The following is a 26806-nucleotide window of genomic DNA, read 5'->3' on the forward strand; positions in this document are numbered from 1 at the left end:
TTTGCATCATGCACTGCTTAGCTGTGTGTGAGCCAGGTGTCAGCCAGGCCCCCACCTCACTGAAGAAAGCTTCAGTGTTGTGATCTCTTTCATCCTCTCTCTTCCTCTTCCTCTCCCCCCCAAACTTAGTTATTTAATCATGAAAGGGCTAAGTGCGGGGAGAGAACCAGAACATCAGTCTGGCTCAGAGCATGTGCTGCCGGGGACCAAGCTCGGGACATCATGCTTCAGAACCCAGCACTTTGTGCACTGTGCCACCTACTGGACTACGTCTCTCTTATTTTCTGCCTCTTTATCAAAAAAGAAAGAAAGAAAAAGGAGGGGATGTTTATAGTCGCTAGTGTTCTGTGGGAATTAAAGGAAGCATCCCGGGAGGATAAAGCTACTTTCTACAGATCGTCAACTAGTACAACTAACTACAGCGAGTCGGATGCACTTTGGATTTAGCAGCAGCAGTCTTTTTGTGACCTTTGCTACAGAATTGCTTCAGTGAAGTGAAGGCATAGACCATAGTAAATTTGGTACCATATTCATTTTTTTTTCTTCTATTTTTTTAAATTTTACCAGAGCACTGCTCACCTCTTATAGTGGTGCTTGGGATTGAACCTGGATCTTACAAACCTTAGGCATCAAAGTCCTTTTGCATGACCTTTATGTTATGTCCCTAGCTCCCTAGACTAATTTTTAAATAAGTGTTCAAAGATGCAATAAGCTTGAAAGTCTTCATGCATAACCATTATGCTCTTATGCTATCTCCCCAACCGTATTTATTCATGAGAATGAGAGGAAGAGAGGACCAGAGCATCATTCTGGCATATGAGTTGTGAGGGATTGAACTCAGAACCTTATGCTTATGAGTCCAACACTCTGCCCACTGTGCCACTTCCTCGACTGTAGGAGCTGGGTTTTCAGCTGTTGAACTTTCCATACATATTTCCCCCTCAAATTGAGAGTGACACCACAACACAGAAGCTTCCTTCAGAGTTGTGGGGCCCAGTCTTGAACTTGGGTCACACTTATGACAAAGCAAACGCACTACCACATGACACTGTTGAAAGAGTTCAGGGGCTGGTCTATGCTTGGTCATTCAGCAGCATCTCTGGTCTCTGTCCACTAAATGCCAGTAGCCTTCTCCTTCCTTCAGTGTGGCAAACAAGCATGTCTTCAGACATTGCCAGTGCTTCTTCAGGGACAAAAATGACCTTCAGTTGAGAAGCATGTGAGAGGTGGAAATTGAGTGCAAAAGAGAAAAAATAGAGACATGGGGAAAATATTGCTGCTGGTGGTTTTTTTTTTTTTTTTTTTTTTTTTTTTTGTCATCACTGGGACTTCACTGCTCCAGGCCAGCTTTTTCAAATAGACAAATGCACCACAAGGGGGGGGGGGGGAAGGGTGGGAGATAGCATAATGGTTATGCAAAAGACTCTTGTGCCTGAGGCTCCAAAATCCCAGGTTTAATCCCCTGCAACAAGTAAACCAGAGTTGAGCAGTGCTGGTTTAAAAAAAAAACAAAAAACCACAATACTATAACTTGTGTGTGTGTTTAGGAGGGGGTGGTCTGGAACTTGGTCCATGACAGCACCTGAACTGTCTATAGAAGCTATCTTGCCAGTCTGGGAATATAGACTTTTTAGACTGTTACATAGGGTTCCTTTCCTGTGGTTACAAGGGGTGGAGGGGTAGTAATAATAGCAAAGTAAGACAAAATGGAAAAAAAAATTCAGAGGTTGGACATGGTTCCTTTCTGTCAGCATCTCCCAAGTATGCTTCTTTTCTTTCTTCAGCCCTGGGACTGTTGCAAAGTTGTTAGGTCCACTACCCATGCATCCTGCAGCTGAAGATAACTATGGTTATGATGCTTGTGCTATACTCTGCTTACCATGCGTCCCCAACATCTTGGTGATCGCTACGGAATCAGGAATGCTGTATCACTGTGTTGTGCTGGAAGGGGAAGAAGATGATGATCAGACCGTAAGTCATGCTACTCTGGTTATATTGCTATTTTCAAAACCTACTATAGTTCTGGGTCCGCATGAATGTTTAATGCATCAGGAATTGGGTGGTCCGGGAAGTGGCACAGTGGATAAGGAATTGGACACTCAAGCATGAGATCCTGAGTTCAGTCCCTGGCAGCACATGTACCAGAGTGATACCTGGTTCTCTCTCTCTCCTCCTGTCTTTCATGTACATATATATATATATATATATATATATATATATATATATATATATATATATATATATATATATGTATACACACACACACACACACACACACACACACATTCCAATCAGAAATTGGGTGAGCAAGATACTGCACCTATCTTGGTGCATCAGCTCTGCCAAGTGTATGTCTTGGGTTTAAAATCAGCCCCCACCACATTAGAGGAAGCTTTGGTGCTGTGGTGTCTTTCCCATCTCTTTCTACCTCTCTTTTTTTCTGAAAAATCACCCCAGAGCACTGATGAAAAAAAGAGTTGAGTCTTAGTTTGTGTTGGCCCCTTTGGATATTTTAGAAATTAAACTCGTGACGTGGGAAATACCACAGTAACTAGAGCATTGGACTTGAAAGCATGAAGTCCTGAGCTCGATTACTGGCATTACATTGCCAGTCATACCCTGACTCTCATAATAAATCTTTTAAAGGGGTCGGGTGGTAGTACAGCGGGTTAAGCGCACATGGCGCTAAGCGCTGGGACTGGCTGAAGGATCCCGGTTCGAGCCCCCGGCCCCCCACCTGCAGGGGAGTCGTTTCACAGGCAGTGAAGCAGGTCTGTAGGTGTCTATCTTTCTCTCCCCCTCTCTGTCTTCCTCTTCTCTCTCCATTTCTCTCTGTCCTATACAACAACAATGACATCAATAACAACGATAATAATAACCACAACAGTGGTAAAACAACCAGGGTAGCAGAAGGGGAAAAAATGGCCTCCAGGAGCAGTGGATTCATGGTGCAGGCACCAGCCCCGGCAATAACCCTGGAGGCAAAAAAATATATAAATAAAATAAATCTTTTAAAAGAAAGAGACAGAGGCATGAAAAAAAAAAAAAACAAACCTTGTAGTTTAAAAATATAAATTAAAAGAATGACATTAGAAGGTGTCCAGCTCAGCCTGGCCCACCAATCTGTAGTAGTAGCCTTTGGTGTTAGATATGAAGAACCTTTGGCAGCTGTGGAAATAGCTCAAATGATAGTTGATCTCAAACTTGTATGGCTGTGGGTCCTACTTTAGTCCCTGGCACTGTGTGGACCAGAGTGGTGCTCTATTTGTCTTGTGTGAAACTCTTTCTCCCTCTGAGAAATATCTATATTTTAAAGAGATAGTTCTTTTTTTTTTTTTTTAACATTTATTCCCTTTTGTTGCCCTTGTTTTATTGTTGTTATTGATGTCATTCATTGTTGGATAGGACAGAGAGAAATGGAGAAGGGAGGAGAAGACGTGGGGTGGGGGGAGAGACACCTGCAGACCTGCTTCACCCTCTGTAAAACAACCTCCCTGCTGGTGCTGCAGGTAGGGAGCTGGGCACTCCAACCAGGATCCTTATGCGCTTTGCTTAACCCATTGTGCTACCGCCCAACTCCCCTTCCCCCCTTTTTTTGCCTCTGGGGTTAGTGCTGGGGCTTGGTGCCTGCACTACAAATCCACTGCTCCTGGAGGTGGCTACTTTTTTTTTTCCTTTTTGTTGCCTTTGTTTATTGTTGTTATTGTTATTGCTGTCATTGTTGTTGGATAGGACAGAGAAATGGAGAGAGGAGGGGAAGACGGGGTGGGGAGGAAGACAGACACCTGCAGACCTGCTTCACCGCCTGTGAAGCGACCCCCCTTCAGGTGGGGAGCCGGGGGCTCAAACCAGGATCCTTATATCAGTCCTTGTGCTTTACGCCATGTGCGCTTAACCCACTGTGCTACTGCCCGCCCAATAGTTCTTTTTTTTTTTTAATTTTTTAAATATTTATTTTATTTATTTATTCCCTTTTGTTGCCCTTGTTGTTTTATTGTTGTAGTTATTATTGTTGTTGTTGTTGGATAGGACAGAGAGAAATGGAGAGAGGAGGGGAAGACAGAGAGGAGGAGAGAAAGATAGACACCTGCAGACCTGCTTCACCGCCTGTGAAGCGTCTCCCCTGCAGGTGGGGAGCTGGGGTTCGAACCGGGATCCTTATGCCGGTCCTTGTGCTTTGCCAATAGTTCTTTTTTAAAGTATTTTATTTATTTTATTTTTGAGAGAGAAAGACAGAAACATCAGAGCACTGCATAGCTCTGGCTTATGGTGGTACAGGGGATTGAACCTGGGACTTTGGAGCCTCAGGCATGGGAGTATTTTTACATAACCATTATGCTATCTACCCCCACCCAAAAATATGAAACTTTGAATCACATAACTGGTTCTCTAAATTAAATGTCTCCTAACAAAAGAGAGACTTTTTAAAAAGAGTAACAGACGAAGGGTGGTAGCACACCTGGTGGAGCTCACACATTACCGTGCACAGCTACCCAGGCCTGGGCCCCCAGTCCCCACCTGAGGGGGAGGAACTTCACAAAGGGTGAAACAAGGCCTTAAGTGTCTATCTGTCTGTCTCCTTCTCTCTCTCCCCCTGCCTCCTAGTCTCCCCCTCCCTTCTCAATATCTCAGGATGAAAGAAAGAAAAAAAATTAAATGTTTTAAAAAGAAATAACAAGAATAACTGTTAGATAATAGTAGAATTGGGGGATCAAATTAAGGATAATTTGATTTCAGCCCCCCTTCCCTCAAGATTGATTCACTTTATGAGAGAAAAAGACACGTGAAAGAGTGCTGCTTCACTGGGTGCTGTCCAGTTACTGGATGCCAGGGATCCCACCCAGGACTGTGCTGTGCCCACTGGGCCACTGTCCTGCCACTTGCCACTGATTCTGCTTTTTTGCTTCTGTTTTCAGTTGTGTATATTTTGAAATAAATGTGAAAAAACAAAGCTACTTTTTTTCCCCTTCAACAGTCAGAAAAGTCCTGGGATTCCAGGATTGATCTCATTCCTTCTCTGTATGTATTTGAGTGTGTTGAGTTGGAACTTGCCCTGAAATTGACATCAGGAGAGGATGATCCCTTTGATTCTGATTTTTCCTGTCCAATCAGACTACACAGAGGTAAAGTAGCCACTAAATTTATTTATCTTATCTCATCATACGTACACTAAAACTATCACAGATTGCTCAGCTTTTATTCGCTGTGTGGTTTTAGCCTTTAGAAGCCGGACTGCTGCTCAGATAGCTCACCTTGGGTGGTGGGTGTGCCTGCTCTGTCAGACACAGGCACACTGTGCCTGCTCTGTCAGACACACTGTTCAAGCCCGGCTCCCACTACACTGGAGGAAGCTCTGGTACTATAGTATTTTTCCTTCTCTCTTTCTGACTCTGTCTGCAAAAGTTGACTTGGAGCAGTGAAAGCCCTAGTGAAGACAGAAGAATTGAATAGAAAGTTGGACCGATGGTCTCGGAGGTGACACAGTGGATACAGCATTGGACTCTCAAGCATGAGGTCCAAACTTCAGTCCTCAGCACGTGTGCCACAGTGATGCTTTGGCTCTCTTTCTCATCTATCACTCATTAATAAGTGTATGGATAAATCTTTTAAAAAATGGAAACTGGCCTGAGGAGAGTTCAGGAGAACAGAGGCTTCCTAGGGAGCAAAAGGCAAAGCTCACTTGATCTTGATTTGGGTACAAAGGCAGACGATGAGAGCTGGGTCTCACAGTCCTGACCTTTCAGATGCTTTAGGCAGGATATTGGAAACGTTACCACAAGGATTATCAGTTTGTGGTGAAAAAAGATTATTTGTGGGGACCAGGTGGTAGTATACCTGGCGGGGCACACACATTCCCACGCCCCCAGTCCCCACCTGCAGGGACTTCACGAGTGGCGGGGCTGTGCTACAGCTGTCTCTCTCTCTTCACTGTTCACTACTCTGCCTCCCTCCATCCCTCTCTGTTTCTCTCTGTCTCTATCAGGAGGGAAGGACAGGCCACCAGGAGCAGTGGGGGCCACGTATACACACATTATTTATAGTGGTGTCTCCCCCCCTTTTGTTGCCCTTGTTATTTGTCAATGTTGCTATTATTATTACTGCTGTTGGATAGGACAGAGAGAAATCGAGAGAAGAGGAGAAGGTAGAGAGGGGGAGAGAAAGACACCTGCAGACCTGCTTCACCACTTGTGAAGTGACCTCCTGCCGGTGGGGAGCGGGGGCTCAAACTGGGATCCTTACTTCTGGTTCTTGTGCCATGTACGCTTAACCCACACACTACTTCCCATAGTGTTTCCTTAAAGAATGGGGGGGAAATTCGATTGTTTTGGCCTTTTAGCCACCACATTAATACTTTAGGCTCAAGAAATTGGAACCTAAACTGAGCAAATTTTCAGTTTTAAGATAATGGTGTGGGGCTGGGGAGATAGCATAGTGGTTATACAAAGGGACTCATGCCTGAGGCTCCAAAGTCCCAGGCTTCATCTGGGACTGCATCACTGTAATCCAGAGCTGAGCAGTGCTTCTGTAAAGCAAAATAAATAAGTGATACTAGAAATAAATATAGATAGTGGTCTTCAGTTTGGTTCTACCCATGTTTATAATTGAGGTTTTTGACCCAATCCAAAGTAGATTTTATTATTCAAATGCTAAAATGCATGCGAGTACTGATAAATGTAGCATAGGTTTTCCACAGAGTTACTGTTCTTAGTTACCTTTTTTTTGTTTCTGTTATTGCTGTGACTCCATACATACACATGTCCACTGACGCCAGGAGATTTGGTCTTTGTTTTCTTTTTCAAAGCTAGAGACAGAGGCAGCAGAAAGGCAGGGAAAGAGAAAGAGTGAGAGAGACCACAAGCTTCCTTCAATGCAGTGGGAACCAGGACTGAGCTGGCCGTGGGAGCTGTTTCACCAGCCTTCCATTTCTTCAGTCATAATAGCTCCCCTTCCTCTGGATTCTTACTGTCTATCACACTAGTGTGAGCTTTTTTAAAAAAAATTAGAGGGTCGGGCGGTGGTGCAGCGGGTTAAATGCATGTGGCGCAAATCGCAATGACCGACATAAGGATCCCGGTTCAAGCCCCCGGTTCCCCACCTGCAGGGGAGTCACTTCACAGGCGGTGAAGCAGGTCTGCAGGTTTCTGTCTTTCTCTCCCCATTTCTGTCTTCCCCTCCTCTCTCCATTTCTCTCTGTCCTATCCAACAACGAACAACATAACAATGGCAGTAATGACCACAACGAGGCTACAACAACAAGGGCAACAAAAGGGGGAAAATGGCTTTCAGGAACAGATTCGGGGTGCAGGTACCGAGCCCAGCAATAACCCTGGAGGGAAAAAAATTAATTTATTTTACCTTTAGTTGCCCTTTTTTTTGTTTATTGTTGTTGATGTCATTGTTGGAGAGGACAGAGATAAATGGAGAGAGAAGGGAAAGACAGAGGGGGAGAGAAAGATAGACACCTGCAGACCTGCTTCACCACTTGTGAAGGGACTCCCTCCAGGTGGGGAGCCTGGGGCTCGAACCAGGATCCTTCTGCCGGTCCTTGTACTTTGCACCACCTGCATTTAACCCGCTGCGCTACTGCCTGACTCCCATGAACTTTTTTTCTTTTTTTAACATACAGGTAAGAGACAGACATTGCAGCACTGCTTCACTACTTGTGAAGCTGCCCCTTAGCCTGTATTCCCATGTGCTCACACTCAGTCCTTAAGAATAAAAGCACAGAACTGGGCAGAGAGGCACAAGTGAATTTGTTTCCTGCTAACCAATTTTTCTATTTTGGGGGGAATTCTGTTGTGTTAATACTTAGAAGATAACATATCTGGATTGTATTTATTAATGACACTCAAAGACACCAGTGGTTCAAGCCCCTGGTAAATCCATGGACGTACAGTGGCACTGAGGGAAGCTTTATGCTGTGGTGTCTCTCAACAAGGTAGTTTGGAGGGATGAAGCCCTAGTGACAACACAGAGTTATACTTAACATTTTTTGGAGTTTCTCAGCTTTGGTGGTTTTTTCCTATCTACACAGGTGCTTTCTGCATTACAAATAAAATTCTTGATTTTTTTTATCTTAAAAAAATAAGTTGAATTCAACCTTTAAATTTTCTAAATGACTCTCATAACACCACAGTAAAAAGGGTCTGTATCTTTCCATATCAGTTTCAGCAGTAGATGTAATTCCAGTGGGCCAGGGGGTAGATAATGTTGGACTTTTGAGCATTTGGTCCAGAGTTGAGTCCCCAGTGTCATTATTATACCAGATGATGCTCTGTTCTGGTTCTCGTTCTGGTTCTCTCTCCTTCTCTCTGATGTGCTGCTGTGATGTAGTGTGTGTGTGTGTGTGTGTGTGTGTGTGTGTGTGTGTGTGTGTGTGTGTGTGTAAAATAAATAGATCTTAAAGGAAATGTAATATTAAAAGCTTTAATTCAACTTATAGATCCCAAGTGTCCCTCAAGATACCACTGTACTCATGAAGCAGGTGTACATAGTGTTGGGCTAACCTGGATTCATAAACTCCAGAAATTTCTTAGATCAGGTGAGTTAAGTGATCTCGTTTATTTGTTTAGTATGTTAACCTGATTCTGTCAAAAAGGTAATTTAAAATAGAAAAGTGAGCAGCCCAAGAGGTGGCATAGTGGATAAAGCATGGGACTGGCAAACATGAGGTCCTAGGTTTGATCTGCAGCATTGTGTATACCAGAGCAGGGTTCTGGGGGTAGGGAAAGGATGGCAGAACAAAATGAGCAGCCTAGGAGGGGCACAGTGGATGAAGCATTGGACTCTCAAGCATAGGGTTCCAAGTTCAATCCCTGGCACTGCGTATGCCAGAGTGATGCTCTAGCTCTTCCTCTGTTAATAAAGAAATCTTTGGAGCCGGGCTGTGGCACATTTGGTTGAACACATGCATTTCTGTGCACAAAGACCTGGGTTTAAGCGCCCAGCCCCCACCTGCAAGGGGGAATTTTCACAAACTGTTCGTATAGCTGAGCTACAGATACCTCTTGGGTGTCTCTCCCTCTCTGCCCTCCCCTCCCCAATTTTCTCTCTGTCCTACCAAGCAAAAGAAAAAGAAAAAAGAAAAAAATGGACATTGTGAGTGGTGAGTTGTTTATACAAGCACAGAGCCACAGCAATAACTCCCATGAAAGTAAATAATAAATACTTTTTTTTTAAAAAAATATTTATTTATTGTTGGATAGAGACAGAAATTGAGAGGGGAGGAGACAGACAGATACCTGCAGACCTGCTTCACCACTCGTGAAGCTTTCCCCCTGCAGGTGGGTACCAGGGGCTTAAATACTGTAATGTGTGTTTTACCAGGTGCGTCACCACCTGACCCTAAACAATTATTTCTTAAAGGGCAAATGATAAAGTCAGTGAAACCAGACATTGGTTCTTTGGAAAGATAATAAAATCATCACACTTAGGTAAACCAGGAGATAAAAAAAAAGAAGTTTCAAATTACTACAGTTAGGTATGAAAGGTGAGATATTAACATTGATCTCTTACAGGTGTGAAGAATATAGAGAAAAACTGTGAACAATTGTATGCCAGTTAGATAACCTAGATAAAAATGGACAAATCTTACAAAGATGAAAAATACCCAAGCATAGGGCCAGGTGATAGTTTGCCTAGTCCTCTGCACACTTTGCTCTGTGCGCAGCCTAGGCGTGGGCCCTTGCACCACATGGGAGCATCCTAATACCAGGAAGTGGTCCAGTACTGTGATGTCTTTCCCTCTTCCTATTTCTCTTTCAGTCTGAAATACAAAGAATGAAAAAGCTGACCAGGAGTAATGACGGCACACATGCATAGGGCTTACTCCAGAGCTACAAGACAAACACCCCCACAGTTTCTAAGATCAGCTCAAGTACAGGAAATCTGACATATATAACAAGAGAGGAAATTTGTATGCCAAAACTACCCGGAAAGAAAAGCTCCGGGCAGGGAGTCGGGCTGTAGCGCAGCGGGTTAAGCGCAGGTGGCGCTAAGCTCAAGGACCGGCGTCAGGATCTTGGTTCGAGCCCCCGGCTCCCCACCTGTAGGCAGGTCTCTTCACAGGCGGTGAAGCAGGTCTGCAGGTGTCTGTCTTTCTCTCCCCCTCTCTGTCTTCCCCTCCTCTCTCTATTTCTCTCTGTCCTATCCAACAACAACGACATCAATAATAACTACAACAATAAAAAAAAAAAAAAGAAAAGAAAAGCTCCAGGCAGATGACATCACATTTAAAGAAATAATAGCAATTTTAAACATTTTCTCATAAAATAGAAAACACTTGCAAACTCATCCTATGAGGTCAGTTTGCTAATCTTGGTTGAGAGTAGATAGCATAATGGTTATGCAAAAGACTCTCATGTCTGAGGCTCCAAAGTCCCAGGTTCAGTCTCTTGTACCACCACAAGCCACAGTTAAACATTGCTCTGGTAAAAAAAAAAAAAAAGATAATACAATGTTAAGAAATAATAATTAAAAAAAGCCTCACAATTTTCTAATTATCTTACCTTAATGCAAAATTCCTTTATCTGTGGACCTATAAAACAGGGTAATAAAAAGTAAGCTAAAATTTTTTTATGATAGATGTAAAAATCTTTTCAATATACTAAAGCCATTGAATCATATACTTAAAGAGGGTGAGTTGTGTGGTATTGTGAATTACATCTCAAAATAACTTATAAAAATGAAATTCCTGGGTGTCGGGTGGTGGCACACCGGGTTAAGTGCACATAGTACAAAAATGAAATTCCAGGGCCGGGTGGTGCACTGGGTTGAGCACACGTTAAATTCGCAAGGATCCAGGTTCAAACCCCCTATCCCCACCTGCAGGGGGAAAGCTTTGCGAGTGGTGAAGCAGGGCTGCTAGTGTCTCTCTGTCTCTCTCCCTCTCTGTCATCCTCTTCCCTCTCAATTTCTGGCTGTCTCTGTCTAATAAATAAAGATAATTTACAAAAATAAAATAAAAATGAAATTCCTGGGGTCAGGAGGTGGACTGAATCCCCAGGTCCCGTTAATCGCCTCTGCATCGGAGCACCATGGATAGCACCAAGGAAAGTCTGTAGGTGGCTGAGCAGTGCCAGCTGGTATGGGGAAGAGACAGAAGGAATGAATTCTGGGGTTACTGTCAGTGAAGCTTTTCTTCATCTAGAAACTCGATCTGTGGGAAGGAGAATGGGTTTACTGGTTAGGGATGTGTATTGCTATGTGCTCAGATCTGACTTGAGCCCAATCTCCATGTGTGTGTGGGGAAACCGATGTGCGTTTCTGCTTCTTAATCTCTGTCTTTCTCTGAATGAAAAAGTCAACATGGGAGCAGTGAAATCCTACGTGTGCAAGCCCTGACTGGGGTAGGCTGGGAGTGGGGGGGGACTAAGAAAAATTTGTTTTTCTTCTTAAGATAGGCACTATAGAAAGAAGAAAGGTATGATCTTATACACCAAAGAGACAAGGACTTAAATGCCTTTAATTTGGAGACTTTTTTTCTATTTGTGATTTAATAATGATTGACAAGATTGTAGGATAAGGGTTCCCACCACCAGAGTTCCGTATCCCATCCCCTCCATTGGAAGCTTCCCTATTCTTGATCCCTCTGGAGTATGGACCAAAGATCTTTATGGATGCAGAAGGTGGGACTCTGACAAGTCGATCCATACCCGCAGCCTTTTTCTATCTTTCCCTAGTGGAGTAGGGTGGAGATGTTTTCTAAACATCAGTTAATTTTTATCTTATTATAAGTTTATATGTTATTTTATAGATGAAGAAGATAAGGATAGTTTACAAGAACTCGCTTCAGAACAGAAATGTTTTGTGGAACACATCCTTTGCACGAAACCACTGCCATGTAGGTAAGGAGCTCCCCTTGTATACACAGGTCAGACTTGTTCACTTACTGATTCAGTTCCATGAGTATACCTTATAGTTGATTCAAATCTGGGTAATTTGACAGTAAATTTCATAGTTGGTACTTAAGATCCTAAGAGTATCATTTCATCAGATGTTCTTCCCTGCTTTAAGGCTACTTCAAATGGAGCTGTCGGCCTGGGAAGTATTTCTTCACTTATATTCCAAGTTCTCTGTCTTTGTCAAACTCTTATTCTGTCTAAGGTTAACGTCTGTGTTTCAGACAGGCCTACCTTGCTTCTTCAGTCAAACTTAAGGTTTTCTTATTTCCTATTTTTTTGTGTGCTTTTTTAAAGTAAATTCTTTAATTTTCTTATTACCTTTATTGGATAGAGAGCCAGAAGTCAAGAGGATGGGAGAGGTGGGAATCAGGCGGTAACGCAGCGGGTTAAGCGCACGTGGTGCAAAGCGCAAGGACCGGCTTAAGGATCCCGGTTTGAGCCCCCAGCTCCCCACCTGCAGGGGAGTCCCTTCACAGGCGGTGAAGCAGATCTGCAGGTGTCTGTCTTTCTCTCCTCCTTTCTGTCTTCCCCTCCTCTCTCCATTTCTCTCTGTCCTATCCAACAACGACAACAACAATAAAACAACAAGGGCAACAAAAGGGAAAATAAATAAATATTAAAAAATTAAAAAAAAAAGATGAGATGGAGAGGGAGAGAGAGGCAACTACAGCGTTGTTTTACCACTTGCAAAGCTTTCCCCATGCAGATAGGGACTAGGACTTGAACCTGGGTCCTTGTGCTTTGTAACAGGTGAGCCACTATCCAGCCCCTTATTTCTTACGTCTGTTTTTCCATTTATTTATTTATTTATTTATTTATTGCTATCATTGGTGTTTGCATAAGAATCCACTGCTTGGGAGTCGGGCGGTAGCACAGCAGGTTAAGCACATGTGCAAAGCGCAAGGACCGGCATAAGGATCCCGGTTCAAGCCCCGGCTTCCCACCTGCAAGAGAGTCGCTTCATAGGCGGTGAAGCAGGTCTGCATGTGTCTTATCTTTCTCTCTCCCTCTCTGTCTTCCCATCTCTCTCCATTTCTCTCTGTCCTGTCCAACAACGATGACATCCATAACAACAACAATACTAATAACTACAACAACAATGAAAAACAACAAGGGCAACAAAAGGGAAAATAAATAAATATAAAAATTAAAATAAAAAAGAATACACTGCTCCTGGCAGCTATTTTTTCTTTTTTAATTAAAAAAAAACTTTAATTAAGATAGGACAGAGAGAAATTGAGAGGGAGAAGAATGGAAGAGAAAGAGATACCTGTATACCTGCTTCACTGCTTATGAAGCTTCCTCGCTGCAGGTGGGGAGTGGGGCTCGAACCTGGGGCCTTCAGCTTGTTAGCATGTGCACTCAACTGGGTATATTACTACTCCTTCCCACCTCCCCGTTTCTTTTTAAAGATTTATTAACATGAGAGAGAGAAGACCAGAGCATCACTCATGGCATGCTGGAGGCTGAACCTGGAACCTCACGTTTTTAGGTCCAGCGCTCTGGGCGCTGTACTAACTTCCTGGCTGCTATTTACTATGTGTTTGTAGCATATATTATAATGGATTTTTGTGTTTGTTTAGTGTCTGTTACTGTTTACTAGAATGTATGTTTCTTGAGGACAGAGACCAGGTGTGTTTGTTTTATACTGTATATTGTCAACAATTGCTGTTTACTCGGCGTCTAACATAGTAGATGCTCATTAACGTGGTTTAGAATAAAGGGAGATGTCTGTTGATAGAATGATTCCCAAGTTGTGTTCTTTTATCCGTCTGTGTGTTTGTTGGAGATTTATTTCTTTGTGAGAAATGGGTAGAGAAAAAAAGTGGGTAACACACTGAAGTCTCCCTTAGGGGCGAGTTTGTCCGTCTGGAGGCAGCAGTGGGCTCTGGCACACAGACAGCTGGCAGCAAAGAATCCTGCCTGAGGCACATGGCTCTCAGTTTCTTCGGAGAAGAACTCAGATTAAGTGGCTGAGGAAATGTCTTAGTCATGGAACATACATGCCTGAGGCCGTCAGCATATGCCTTAGTGGTGTTCCTACCTCTCTTTCTCTTGTGAAATAAATAATAAAAATTGAGAAGAAAATAAATACACAGGAAGTTCAGTCCCGCCATAGCTATTGAGCTGTGTTGGCTCTTTAACGTGGCATTGACTTTCAAGTTCTGTGAAGTTAGCTGTTTCTGAACTGTGAATTGTTTTGAGTAGACAGTATGTACTGACAGTTGACATACACCTCATAAGTGACCCCAATAACATGGCAGTGCTTATGCTTAGTGAAAGAAGGAAGGAAGTGAAGGAGGACAACTACAGGGTGCTTTCACTCATATGTAGACTATAGAAAATTGCAGCACATGAACTTGAAAAAAGAAAAATAAATAGTTAGCTCATACCTACATATGACCTGGGAGGAGCGATGGAGGCATGTGGGGGCACAGAACTTTGGTGGTGCGAGTGGTGTGGAACTCTATCCGCTGTCCTAGAGCCTCGTAATCACTAACAGAACCTGTATGTCTGTCTGTCTTTCTTTCTTAATTTGTAGATAATCTACTTCTGATAATGTCAGGGTAATAGTTGTCTTATTTATCAGCTTTCACAGGTAGATTTTTTTTTATTATTCCTCTTCTCTCTCCCAGTCCTGATGGAGTTGGAATTCAGAGCCCTCTAGTCTGACCATTTCATTTGAGTTGGGCACTTCAATAACAATATGAAAGTAATTTGTTGTGTTGTACCAAAGTAAAGGACTCTGGGGCAGGAGTGTCAGGTCCTGAAACATGATGACAGAGGAGGACTTATGTGGAGGTTAGAATATTATGTGGAAAGCTGAGAAATGTTATATATGTATCAATCACTGTATTTCACTATCAATGCAAACCATTAATCCCCCCAATAAAGGAAAAAATAATTATATGAAAATAATGAGCTTAGATGCAGTCTAGGCAGAAAGTCACGAAGAACTAATTTCAGTGTATTATGTTAATCTGAAATTATACAGTTAGCACCACGAGGCAGAGTTCCTGGGATGGCATCTGAAGAGGCATATTGAAGTGATAGATTGTCAAATGAATCAGATTTCCAGGCCCCCTACCTTAGCAAGATACTAACCGCGTGGGCCAAGCAGCTGGTATCCCAGCCTTAAAAGGCCATGGACCTCAACTGTGTTTCTGATTCCATTACATTTGCGGTTTTATAATTTTAACTGTGCCTGTGTTTTTCTAGGCAACCAGCTCCAATTCGAGGATTCTGGATTGTCCCTGACATTCTGGGGCCCACGATGATCTGCATCACCAGTACCTATGAATGCCTCATAAGGCCTTTATTGTGCGTGCCATTTTATTTTCTACACAGCTCTCAGTAATTCTAAAAAAAATCTACAGTGGGAAAATGCTGTTAGTAATAGGTTTAATGATACATAGTTTTTGCTCTGGTTTCTGACTTGAGGGATGGAAAGATGAATATTTCTTCTTCTCTTCCTCCTTTCAAATTTAATGAAGGGAAGGAGAGGGGAGGAAGAGAACTAGAGCATCACTCTGGTACTACATGTGGTGCTGGGCATCAGCTGGCAGCCTCATGCTTGAGAGTCCAACGCGCATACACTGTGCCGCCCGCCCCGCTGCTGCAGGAAGAATTAATATTTTTATTATTCCTGCCATCTCTGGAAGGTTTTCCTTTCTCTCTCCTTCTCTCTTTCTTTTCTTCTCCTTCCTCTTTCCCTTTTTTATTTTCCTTCCTTCCTCCCTCCCTCTTTTCCTTCCTTTCTTCCTTCCAGAAACCAGAGCATTACTCTGGCACCGGGAGGCCAAGGATGAAGCTCCTGCTTTTGAGAGTTCAGTGTGTCACTTTCCAGGCTGCCTGATACTCTCATACATGTTCCTTGTTTTACTTCAGAGTGTGGGGAAGAATCTAATATTAAATACCAAATCCCCTCGCTCGAATTGGACTTAATTACTAGCAAACTGTATGCGCCAAGCTCAGAAGTCAAGCATTTGCCTGTACTGCCTGCTGTCGTCAAAGCAGTACTTACTGTAAAGGCAGCACAGTCACCCCCATGTTGGAGACTGCGAAGTTGCCGCGCACTTGCAGCCTTGGGGCGCGTAGAATATGGAGCTCTGGTAGAAAGGAGTACCACTGAGCTCAGACTTTCTGGGTTTGACTTATTTATTTTTCCCCTTTGTTGCCCTTGTTGTTTATCATCATTGTTGTTATTGATGTCATTGTTATTGGATAGGACAGAGAGAAATGGAGAGAGGAGGGGAAGACAGAGAGGGGGAGAGGAAGATAGACACCTGCAGACCTCCTTCAACAGCTGTAAAGCGAACCCCCTGCAGGTGGGGAGTCGGGGGCTCAAACTGGGATTCTTATTCCGGCCCTTGGCATCATGTGCGCTTAACCTGCTGTCTGGCTTTTATTAATGTAGGTGCAGTAGTTCCTTACTGAGCCTGTCTGACCACCAGTCACCCCCCACACACACACACATACTTTGTCTTATTTTACTAGACACACACACTTTACTGGCATCCATTCAACTCATGCACTTCCAGACACTGACCTAAATCAAAATACTTAATAGCATTGATTTACCGACCTTTGAGGAACTGCTAGGCTCTGCAGATTCAGAAGTTATGCTGTTAAGAAAGGAAACTAGTGGGAATCGGGCGGTAGCGCAGGGGGTTGCAGAAGCCGTAAGGATCCCGGTTCAAGCCCCCGGCTCCCCACCTGCACAGTCGGTGAAGCAGGTCTGTAGGTGTCTTTCTCCCCCCTCTGTCTTCCCCTCCTCTCTCCATTTCTCTCTGTCCTATCCAACAACAACAACATTAATAACAAGAACAACATCACTACAATAAAATAAGGGCAACAAAAGGAAATAAATAAATCTTAAAAAAAAAACAAACTAGTTCACCATAGATACTTGGCTCCACCAATAGTAAACTTGCAAGGCTAAACAAAAGTAATAAAGTTACTGAAGAAACATACTCTTTCTAGGGGCCATGTTTTGGTATGCAAGGTTGAGCACACATTCGATCATGTGCTAGGACCCAGGTTCAAATCTGACCGCAGGGAGAGCCACACTGAGTAGTGAAGCTGTGCTGCAGGTGTCTCTCACTCCCTCTGTCTCCATTGTCTTGTCAAAAAGAAGACAGTGGCTTCCATAAGCATTGGATCTTTGTACAGGCACTGAGCCCCAGCGACAGTCCTGGTGGCAATTAAAAAAAAAAAAAAAAAAGGAAGTTGGGCAATAGCGCAGCGGGATAAGCACAGGTAGAGCAAGGTACAAGGACTAGCATAAGGATCCTGGTTTGAGCCCCCGGCTCCCCACCTGCAGGGGGGGGTCACTACACAAGCAACCCCTCCCCGCCTCGGCTATCTGGGGCCTCGAACCGGGATCCCTGCACGGATCCTTGCTCTTTGCGCCATGTGTGCATAACCTGCTGCACTACCACCCGGCCTCCTACTTCATAGGTTTTTATAATTAAAAAAAAAAAAAAAAAGAGTGCACTCAGCTTTTAAAAAAAATTTTTTTTTCAATTATATTTATTTATTGGGTAGAGACAGCCAGAAATTGAGGAGAGGTAGGGAGAGAAACAGACACCTGCAACCCTGCTTCACCACTCGCAGAGCTTTCCCCCTGCAGGTGGGGACTAGGGGTTTGAATCCTGGTCTTTGTGTATTGTGACTTAGGCGCTTAACAGGTGCACCACCACCGAGCCCCTCAGACTCAGCTTTGACTTACAGTGGTGCAGGGACTGAACCTGGTACTTCGGAGCCTCAGGCATGAAAGTCTGCATAACCATTACGCTGTCTACCCCAGCCTCAAAGTTCTCAGCAAATGTGTCTTGTGTTTTTAAGTGTTCGTAGTAAATAACTCCATGGTAGACTTTCTTTTTATATAATTTTATTTTGTTTTACAGAAGCACAGTTCATCCAGTGTCTCCTCCCCTGCTTTGTACCCGAGAAGATGTTGAAGTAGCAGAGTCTCCCCTTCGCATTCTGGCAGAAGCACCAGATTCCTTTGAAAAGCATATCAGAAGCATTCTGCAGCGCAGCGTTGCAAACCCAGCGTTTTTGAAGTATGGGGTTTGAGGCAGAGCAGACTTAACTAACTGCCACGTTTTCATAATCACAGTTTGTCCCAGCGATTTCATTTTATATGCAGTGTACTATGTTGGCGTGGGAATGAATGTAGGCTGTGCTAACGAGTAGAGGGAGAGAACGGATACAGAGAGGCACTTGAGGATGTAAGAACAGGGAAAGCATCCGTGACTTGTATTTTCAGTTATTTTACTCAAATATGAAAGGTAACGAGTTTTGTTTTGTTTTTTTTTAAAAGATCATCTGAAAAAGATACAGCCCCTCCCCCTGACGAGTGTTTGCAGCTTATCAGTCGAGCCACTCAGGTGTTTCGAGAACAGTACATTCTTAAACAGGACTTGGCAAAGGAGGAGATTCAGCGGAGGTAGGGTTGCCTTTGTTCACTTATCAGCCCCTGGCTGGCTAATAATGTGCATAGACAGCCTAGACCAAGCTTCTGATTAAAATTTCTCAACACAAATGGGGCTCCAAGCAGGAGCCTCGGGCAGTGAAGCTTTTTCCCCAGCCTAAATTTTATTTCTTTTTGCTCTTAAAGGGTCAAATTGTTATGTGAACAAAAAAAGAAACAATTAGAAGACCTCAGTTGCTGTCGAGAGGAGAGGTAAGTGCCAAAAGGAGGGAGAAAAAAACCTGACGCAGTAGCTCAGCTGTGCTGCTTCGTCGTTTGTCCAACCTGTTTGAATCTTTAAAAAAAAAATTTTTAATTTTTTTTAAAAAAAAAATTTTTTTTAATTTTAAAAATTTTTATTTATTTTCCCTTTTGTTGCCCTTCTGTTTTTTATTGTTGTTGTAGTTATTGTTGTCGTCATTGTTGGATAGGACAGAGAGAAATGGAGAGAGGAGGGGAAGACGGGGAGAGAAAGATAGATACCTGCAGACCTGCCTTACTGCCTGTGAAGTGACTCCCCTGCAGGTGGGGAGCCGGGGGCTCGAACTGCGATCCTTATGCTGGTCCTTGAGCTTTGCGCCATGTGCGCTTAACCCGCTGCACTACTGCCGGACTCCCCCGAGTTTAAATCTTTTATCCCTACCGGTTTGAGGGAAGTGTCAGTGCTGTGGACCCTTTGGCACTCTGTCCCTGCCTCTTTGCCACTGTGCAGAAACAAAACAGTATTTTGGTAAGAACAGAATCGTATTTCACAGGCTGGGCAGTGGTGCACTTGTCTTGAGTGCACATATTACCACCAAGAATTGTATTTCACCCTAAGATGCTGAATTAGATCTGTTAGCTTCACCCTCAAGGTGGACCCCAAGGGTTTGTTTTGTTTCTGTTTTAAATGCCACTAGGAAAAGCTTGCGGGAAATGGCTGAACGCTTAGCTGATAAATATGAGGAAGCCAAGGAAAAACAAGAAGATATCATGAACAGGTCAGTAGATCATAGAACATTCAGTTCCCTGCTCCAGTAATAATAGCTGGAGAATATTTGACTACTAGCAGCATTAAGGAAAATGGAAGGGACGTAGAACTGATCTATTCCCCTCTCCCTTCTCTGAGGTTTACATCAGGGAGGACAGTGGTTTCTTTAACCCGTTATGTAGGGATCTCCTTCACAGACACTACATTCATGAATTAGGAGCTTTAGTTACGATTATGCTTTTCCCAAATAACAGATTTTTAAAAAATATTATTTTATATCATCGTGATAGATACGGATCAGCCAACTAACCAGAGCAGTGTTCAGCTCTGGCTCATGGTGTTGTTGGGGGTTGAACCTGGGACCTCGGAATCTCAGGCATAAAAGTCTGCATAACCATTATACCACCTCCCCAGCCCACCCTACCCCCGAATGTCAGAGCTCTTAAACTGAAAGATGTTTTTTTCCAAAGGATGAAAAAAGTACTTCACAGTTTTCACTCTCAGCTCCCAGTTCTCTCTGATAGTGAGAGAGATATGAAGAAAGAGTTACAGCTGATACCTGACCAGCTTCGACATTTGGGCAATGCCATCAAACAGGTGGGAATGGCCGGATTCTTTACTAGTGTGTTCTACAAGCTTGTGCAGTAGAAAGCAATTTATTAGAGAAAGATCCAGAGCACTGCTTAGCTCCGGCATATGTGCCAAGGATTAAGCCTGGACTTCAGGTTGGCAGGTCTTGCACACTACCAGTGAGCTGTCTTCCCAGCCTCAGAAAGTGATTACTTACAATAAAGTCTAAAAGGAACAGATGAATTGTGTATCAAACCACAAGCAAAGTGTTTTTTCTATTCAATACTTAAGGTTACTATGAAAAAAGACTACCAGCAACGAAAGATGGAAAAGGTACTAAGTCCTCAAAAACCAACCATTACTCTCAGTGCCTACCAGAGAAAATGCATCCAGTCTGTCCTGAAGGAGGAGTAAGTAATACTACCTGTCAAGTTTTTCTCAGTATGCCAACTCACCTTTCTCTACCCATATAAGATCACTTGGCATTTGTATGGTAAGTAGTTACTAGGACTGAAGCCGTATGATATAGACTTAAGAGATTAGTGTGTGTGAAAATAAAGTGATTTTCCTGTAATAGGATTTTGTAGAAGTTTTTTTAAAAATATTTTTCCTTTTGTTGTCCTTGTTTTTTACTGTTGATGTTGATGTCGCTGTTGTTGGATAGGACAGAAAGAAATGAAGAAAGGAGGGTAAGACGGGGAGAGAAAGACACACCTGCAGACCTACTTCACCACCTGTGAAGTGACTTCCCTGCAGGTGGGGAGCTGGGGGCTCGAACCGGGATCCTTAAGCTGGTCCTTGCGCTTAACCCACTGCGCTACCCCCAGTAAAATCCCTGTAATAGGATTTTTATCATGTGGTTAAGGTATTCCCCCTAATGAACATACTCAAAACTAGTTCCAATCTGACGTCAGTATGTTGAGAAAATAGCAAGTCACCAGGAGTAGTGTTGGATTAGTAGAGGACCACAGGAGTTAAGTCTGTGAAGTCAGTCATTTAAGAAAAGGCCTGTTATTCAAAGGAAAGGAACTAGGATATCCTTTGAAAACAGGAGCTTTTGGGGGCAAGGGAGTGGCTTGATCAGATGAGTTTATTTTGAAATATATTTAAAATAGGAGCCTATGGTTCTTTTGAGTATTGAGAGAGAGAGAGATAAAGGTGAGTAGCTATGATGGTGATGAAAAGGGACAAATTTGGTGGAAACCTAAGTAAAAAGTGTCCTGGTGAGCATCAAAGATGATCATGAGTTTTTCGTCATTAGATAAGTAGTAGGTATGAATAAAATGTGTGTAGTTTATGACATGCTGAGTGTTAGTTGTGTGGGGAGAATATTAGCAGTTGCATCTATCACTGTTTATTACCTCTACTATTAGAGGCAGAGTGAGAGAGACCCTGGCACCAAAGCATCTTCCTTCAGTGCGTGCAGTAGGAGCCAAATAGTGCGAATGCTGCTGCTATTCATCTACGACCTTTTAAGTTGCAGATTATAGGAAGCACTTCTAAGATATACCAATTATTACTAGTTTTAACCTTTTCCCCCACCATTACTGTAGCTTCACTGCTTGAGCTGACATTTTTTTAGATAAAGACAGGGAGAGAGAGCACAGCGCCAAAACTTTCTCAAGTGTATTGGGGGCCAGCTTGTCCCTGGGCTCTACTCATAACAAAGCAGACACGCTGTCCAGGTGAGCTATCTTGCTGGCCCTCTAGTTTGATTTTTTTTTTTTTTGCCTCCACGGTTATTGCTGGGGCTCAGTTTCTGCACCGTGAATCCACTGCTCCTGGAGGCATTTTTTTTTTCCCTTTTGTTGCCCTGGTTGTTTTTATCATTGTTGCAGTTATTATTATCACTGTTATTGATGTCTTTGTTGTTGGATAGGACAGAGAGAAATGGAGAGAGGAGGGGAAGACAGAGGGGGAGAGAAAGACAGACACCTGCAGACCTGCTTCACCGCCTATGGAGCGACTCCCCTGCAGGGGGGGAGCCAGGGGCTTGAACCAGGATCATTATGCCGGCGCTTAACCTGCTACGCTACTGCCCGACCCCCTGAAATTTTTTTTTTAATGATTTAATATTGGTTTACAAAAGTACAAGATAACAGGGGTACAATTCCACACTGTCCCCTAATTTTTAACAAGAAAATGGTTCATTCATTGTATTTCCAAAGGTGAGTAACTTAATGCCTTTACAGGGGTGAACACATAAGAGAAATGGTGAAGCAAATCAATGACATCCGAAATCATGTAAACTTCTGACACCACCAGGAACAAGTTTACAAAGGAAGTTAACATTAAGTGAAGACTTAAAGCTCACATTGAAAGAGTAGCATTTCCTAATTTATAAAGAGGCATTTTGGATCAAGTTTGGTGTGGTTGTTCATTTTTTTATACTTGTTTTATAACTGTTGAATAAATTCTTTTATGTAAAATTTGGAATGTGTTTCATATAAGCTCAAGTCTATAATTCTATACAGCAAAGGCTTGGGGTTCACAACAAAATCCTGAGCTTTCAGTTACACACTGCTAGAGCTCCATGAATCTCACTAGGTTTTCTCTAATACTGAATAAGAGTTACATTTGAATGCAGCAGTACCAAAATTATGATGGAAAAAATATCTAGAATACAAAGGAAAAGACCACACAGTATATACTAGGCAGCAGCTTTTTTTTTTTTTTTTTTAATTTTAACACTTTCTTAAGGACACGCCTTCACAGTACAATTAACAGTTACACCTAAAATCTGCTTGGGGCAGAGCTCAGGGTCCACAGTTGTAAGGCCACTGCTAGCTGACTTCCTCGACAGGCATTATTCCCTTTTAGAGCTGAGTCTGGCTGTGCTGTCTGTGTTGTAATAGGTGTAAGACCTCAAGGGGAGAAAAATATAGTTTGGTATGTGGTACACAGTTGTATCTTCGGTTAGTTTTCAGTAATCTTTTTAGACCTACCATATGAGTTCTGAAAGGTAATATATACCTGCAGAGAAATAGCTGAGTGGCTGCCAATTTTAATAAGCCACATGGTAAAATAGGCTCCAGGTAAGAGGTAAGTTGGGTTAGACATGCTTGAGAACATGTTTACAGACTGAATACAAGCACCGGAACACTCATGAAACCAAATTGCTCTTCTGTCTAGAAGTACTAAACCCCGCCCTTTTTATCACTTCCCAATGAAATGAAACAGAAACCCAGCTTAAGGAATTGTTTTTTACCAAGGCAATGTCACAATGGTTATCAAAACCCAGAGTCTTGGTTTGGGTTTTCCTAGCATATTTTACTCCACAAAGTGGAGCCTAACAGTTTGTATCTGCCAGTAGAGACCAACTACAGTTCCTTAATTGATGGTTTTACTGGCTCAGTACCATCTAGTGAAGAAAAGCATCTGTAAGACGCCTGATGTCAGCAGAGTAGCCCCCTGGGAGCTGTAGCTCAGGGAGACCATGAATCACCCATCCTGATTTGCAGTGTCAGTTGCCATAGTCAGAAACAAAGACGCTTTGGAGACTAAGGGTCTAGTCTTAAGTCGTAATTAAAAAGTTTGGCTTGCATTTGGAAATTAATAAAACTCCCCAGAACTAAATGATGTGTTTTCTTTATCTAAACCAAGTAACACCTTTATACAAAGGAACTTTAAACCAATTAAAATAATGGTTCATGCATGGCAAGCCTATATAGCATTATTTCCATAATAAGCCTTAACTTTTAAATTCATAATCATGATGCAAAACTACAGTAACCCAAGATATGAGGTATGCAGTTATCACTTATAACAATTCACTATAAATTCTTAAGTTGATGGTGGCTTTAAGTAAGCTAATCAATCTACTTAATCCACTTAATTCCTGTAAAGTTCCTTCAAGTACCCTGCTTTTATACAATAGGAATCACAAAAAAGAAAAAAAAAAAAAAACAAGACAGTATATTACTTTTGAACCATTTTCATGAGCTGCAGTGTGACCTACTGGCATATAGTACTGCAGCAGGTGGACAGTGAGCAAATGCCAATCCTTTGTGCTTGCAGCAACACTCCATAGGCTGTGACAAAGACTACCTGTTCGCTGGAGCTCTCTCCAGGTAGGGTTAGAATCTACCCTCAGAAATAGCCAAAGATTTCCAAACTGAAGATGCCAGCTGGGCTTCTCCCAATGAACCACAAGTATTATCACACTCCGGGTCTAAATTATAAAGGAAAAATACCAAGCAGTATCTGTCAGACCTAATTGTTAGTACTTTCGCATTTGATAGGCCCACTGATTTCAAAATAAGCGTATTTATGATTTTTTACTGAATGTTATCAGACATAGCTTATTTTATCTTCCTCTGACTAAAGAGTAGGTACCAGTTCAGCTTGCCCCTAATCCCTGTGGGCCTACAAGCATACAGGTAGCATAAAAAGTGCTTCCAAGGTTTCTCGTGCTCTTCCTTGAATCTCAATCCTAATACATACAGCCCCAGCCAGGGTTTCAAATGCTCACAATTCAGTTCTTGGTGTTTTTCCCCCCAATCATCTTATGGTTTAGCCAGATTTCAGTAGCATTTGCAGTCCTCCCAACACAAGGTAAAATGATAAGAGGGTGGGGGACGGGGGCAATGAGCTAGGAAATACAGTCACTAGCCAATGTTCTGCTCACAGACTCATTGTTATTTTAATATAAAATATTCATTCGGCATTCTATACCTCTGCTAGTTGAATACTGTTACTGATGAACTCTAGTTAACAGAAAACATTCTCTCTTCCAATATCTACAAACATAAAATGTAATTCCAAACACTACTGGGATGTTGCTTGAGAGTAGGAAATGTTGGATAATGCAGGCAAGGAAGCAGCACCTTCTCCATCCCCAAGTCTGATCCCACAGCAGGTGGAGTCAGTTCTGAGTTCTCGTTAGTGTTCCCACCTGAGGTCTCTTGCAGTTTACCCTGCCATTTGCTGTTCTCATGCTGCACAGTCTTCTCCCACTAGAAAAAAGCTTTTCTTCAGTCTTCCTTTTTTTTTTTTCTTCTTTTTTTCTTTTTGTGACTTCAGCTTCTTCAGTTAAGAGTTAAATAGTAATTAATGTTGCTCTAAAGATGAGTTAAAAAGTGCAGGCTAGAGTCCTGCTATCAGGGTGTCATGTCTCAGGAAGCTGGTTAATATCTGTCAGTTTGGTATCGTTCAGAATTGCCCGGATTCTCTCCAAGGAGTCTGCTTGTCTGATCCGCTCCAACTGCACCTAGAGAAATTAAACAGTGAGGTGAGTGTAGGTGCCTAGATTTCTGAAGCTTACTTTGGTTTAGCTGAGATAAAGCAGATTAAATCACCAGAGAATAGTCACTTCATAGAAAAAAGCCAGTAAGAAGACTTAAATTTGGGGCTGGGTGGTGGCACACTTGATAAAGTGCATGTTACTATGCACAAGGACCCAAGTTCAAGCCCCCTACCCCCACCTCTAGAGGGAGTTTCACGAGCAGTGAAGCAGTGCTGCAGGTGTCTCTCCCTATCTCCCCCTTGCCCCACAATTTCTATCAAATCAAATAAAAAACTCTTATTAAATTCAAACATGAAACAGATCCAATGTAAGGTACTAAGACCATGCATATGAGTAAGAGCCCATACTTCAACTGGTGGGGGAGGAGGAGGGTACTTGTATCAGTACAATATTACTAAATGCCAGTAGGCAGTCATCAGATAGCATGATGGGGAAAAGTGAGGTGACACTGTAGTGTAGCCTAGGAATTAAGATGATTCCATGGAGAGGAGAGGATAAACCTTATAGAGTTCCTGAAAGAGGACCAAGATGATAAAAAGAAAAAAAAAAAGGAGGGGGGATAGATAGCATAATGGCTATACAAAAAGACTCAAGCCTGAGGCTCTAAAGTCTCAGGTTCAGCCAGAGCTAAGCAGTGCTCTAATAAGCAAAACAACAAAATTAAGATGGTAAAAAAAAAGGACAACAGGAAATACATCTTCTAATTAAAAAACAAAAAACTATCCTCTCAACAAGAATCCATAGTAGTGTTTTTTTGTTGTTGGTTTGTTTTTAGGACACAAAATAGGCAGAAAAGAACAAAACAGGGACATGCCTGAGAAGGGCTTACATCACGTGCTGGAGAGTTTAAAGACGGATGAATCCAAATCACAAACCTGATTTTTGGCTCAAGTGACCAGACACACATCTGAAGTCACCCTGGGGGCAAGCAAAGCCTCTAAACCTCTAGCAAGTCAAGTCAGGACTTGGCAGGCCTCTCCTGGGTAACAAGACATGCTAAACTGCTTTGGTGTCTCATCTAGGGGTCCCAAATGTCTCACCTGAAGGGTCTGGGATAGCTTTACAAAATCTCTCTGGACTTGTTCACTGACATCTAGTTCTGTCTGCAATCTCTGAGCTTTGCTCTTCTCTTCAAACATTAGTTGTTCCATGGTGACCTAAAAAGTATAAAGTTTTGAATGAGGATTAAACGTCAGAGCCATGTAGGAAATCTAGGAACCTGTAGTTTCCTTCTAGAGAAGACTGGGTGTTCATAATATATATATATGGTTAGAGTACAAGCTGCCTAAGTTTCAAGCTCCAGATCCTAAAGTAAACTGAAATGTTGCAAACCTTATCCCCCCAACACACACACACACACACACCACCACCACCACCACCACCACCACCACCACCACCACCACCACCACCACCACCACCACCACTGCTGCCACCACCACCATCCCCAGCAGTTTGGTGATCAAGAAAAAGCAACTGAAAATCAGCAGCTATCACAGCAACAGGGATAAAAACTTTGGGGGTTTCCTCTGACAACCAAAACTCAGCAAAGCATCTGCCAGCAAATTTTTAAATAAATATGACCCAGGCAGCCCTAGTTATCTCCAATCTTCCTTACAGAAAAACAATAGGAACCTTGTAAG

At 42.7% G+C, this 26806-nt stretch overlaps 2 protein-coding genes across 4 annotated transcripts in view; one reads left to right on the plus strand and one right to left on the minus strand.

Annotated features, from left to right (window-relative positions):
* Positions 1–22352, plus strand: part of NUP88 (nucleoporin 88) — a 36804-nt gene extending 14452 nt beyond the window's left edge. Inside the window, exons 6-17 of the mRNA XM_007521285.3 lie at positions 1785–1971; positions 4976–5123; positions 8444–8542; positions 11756–11846; positions 15123–15224; positions 17813–17971; positions 18232–18357; positions 18529–18594; positions 19281–19361; positions 19822–19948; positions 20213–20331; positions 22114–22352. Of these exons, the coding sequence (XP_007521347.1) occupies positions 1785–1971; positions 4976–5123; positions 8444–8542; positions 11756–11846; positions 15123–15224; positions 17813–17971; positions 18232–18357; positions 18529–18594; positions 19281–19361; positions 19822–19948; positions 20213–20331; positions 22114–22177 (1369 nt within the window). The 3' untranslated portion in view covers positions 22178–22352. The remainder of the gene's footprint in view (positions 1–1784; positions 1972–4975; positions 5124–8443; positions 8543–11755; positions 11847–15122; positions 15225–17812; positions 17972–18231; positions 18358–18528; positions 18595–19280; positions 19362–19821; positions 19949–20212; positions 20332–22113) is intronic.
* Positions 22353–24533: 2181 nt separating this feature from the next.
* Positions 24534–26806, minus strand: part of RABEP1 (rabaptin, RAB GTPase binding effector protein 1) — a 90928-nt gene continuing 88655 nt past the window's right edge. For all 3 annotated transcript variants that reach the window (XM_060204242.1, XM_060204243.1, XM_060204241.1), the window contains 2 exons: positions 26207–26323; positions 24534–25130 (listed from right to left, as the gene is read on the minus strand). In XM_060204242.1, coding sequence (XP_060060225.1) covers positions 25029–25130; positions 26207–26323 — 219 coding nt within the window. In that variant the 3' untranslated portion in view covers positions 24534–25028. The remainder of the gene's footprint in view (positions 25131–26206; positions 26324–26806) is intronic.

The sequence above is a fragment of the Erinaceus europaeus genome, chromosome 12, assembly GCF_950295315.1.
Source record: "Erinaceus europaeus chromosome 12, mEriEur2.1, whole genome shotgun sequence".
Taxonomy (NCBI): domain Eukaryota; kingdom Metazoa; phylum Chordata; class Mammalia; order Eulipotyphla; family Erinaceidae; genus Erinaceus; species Erinaceus europaeus.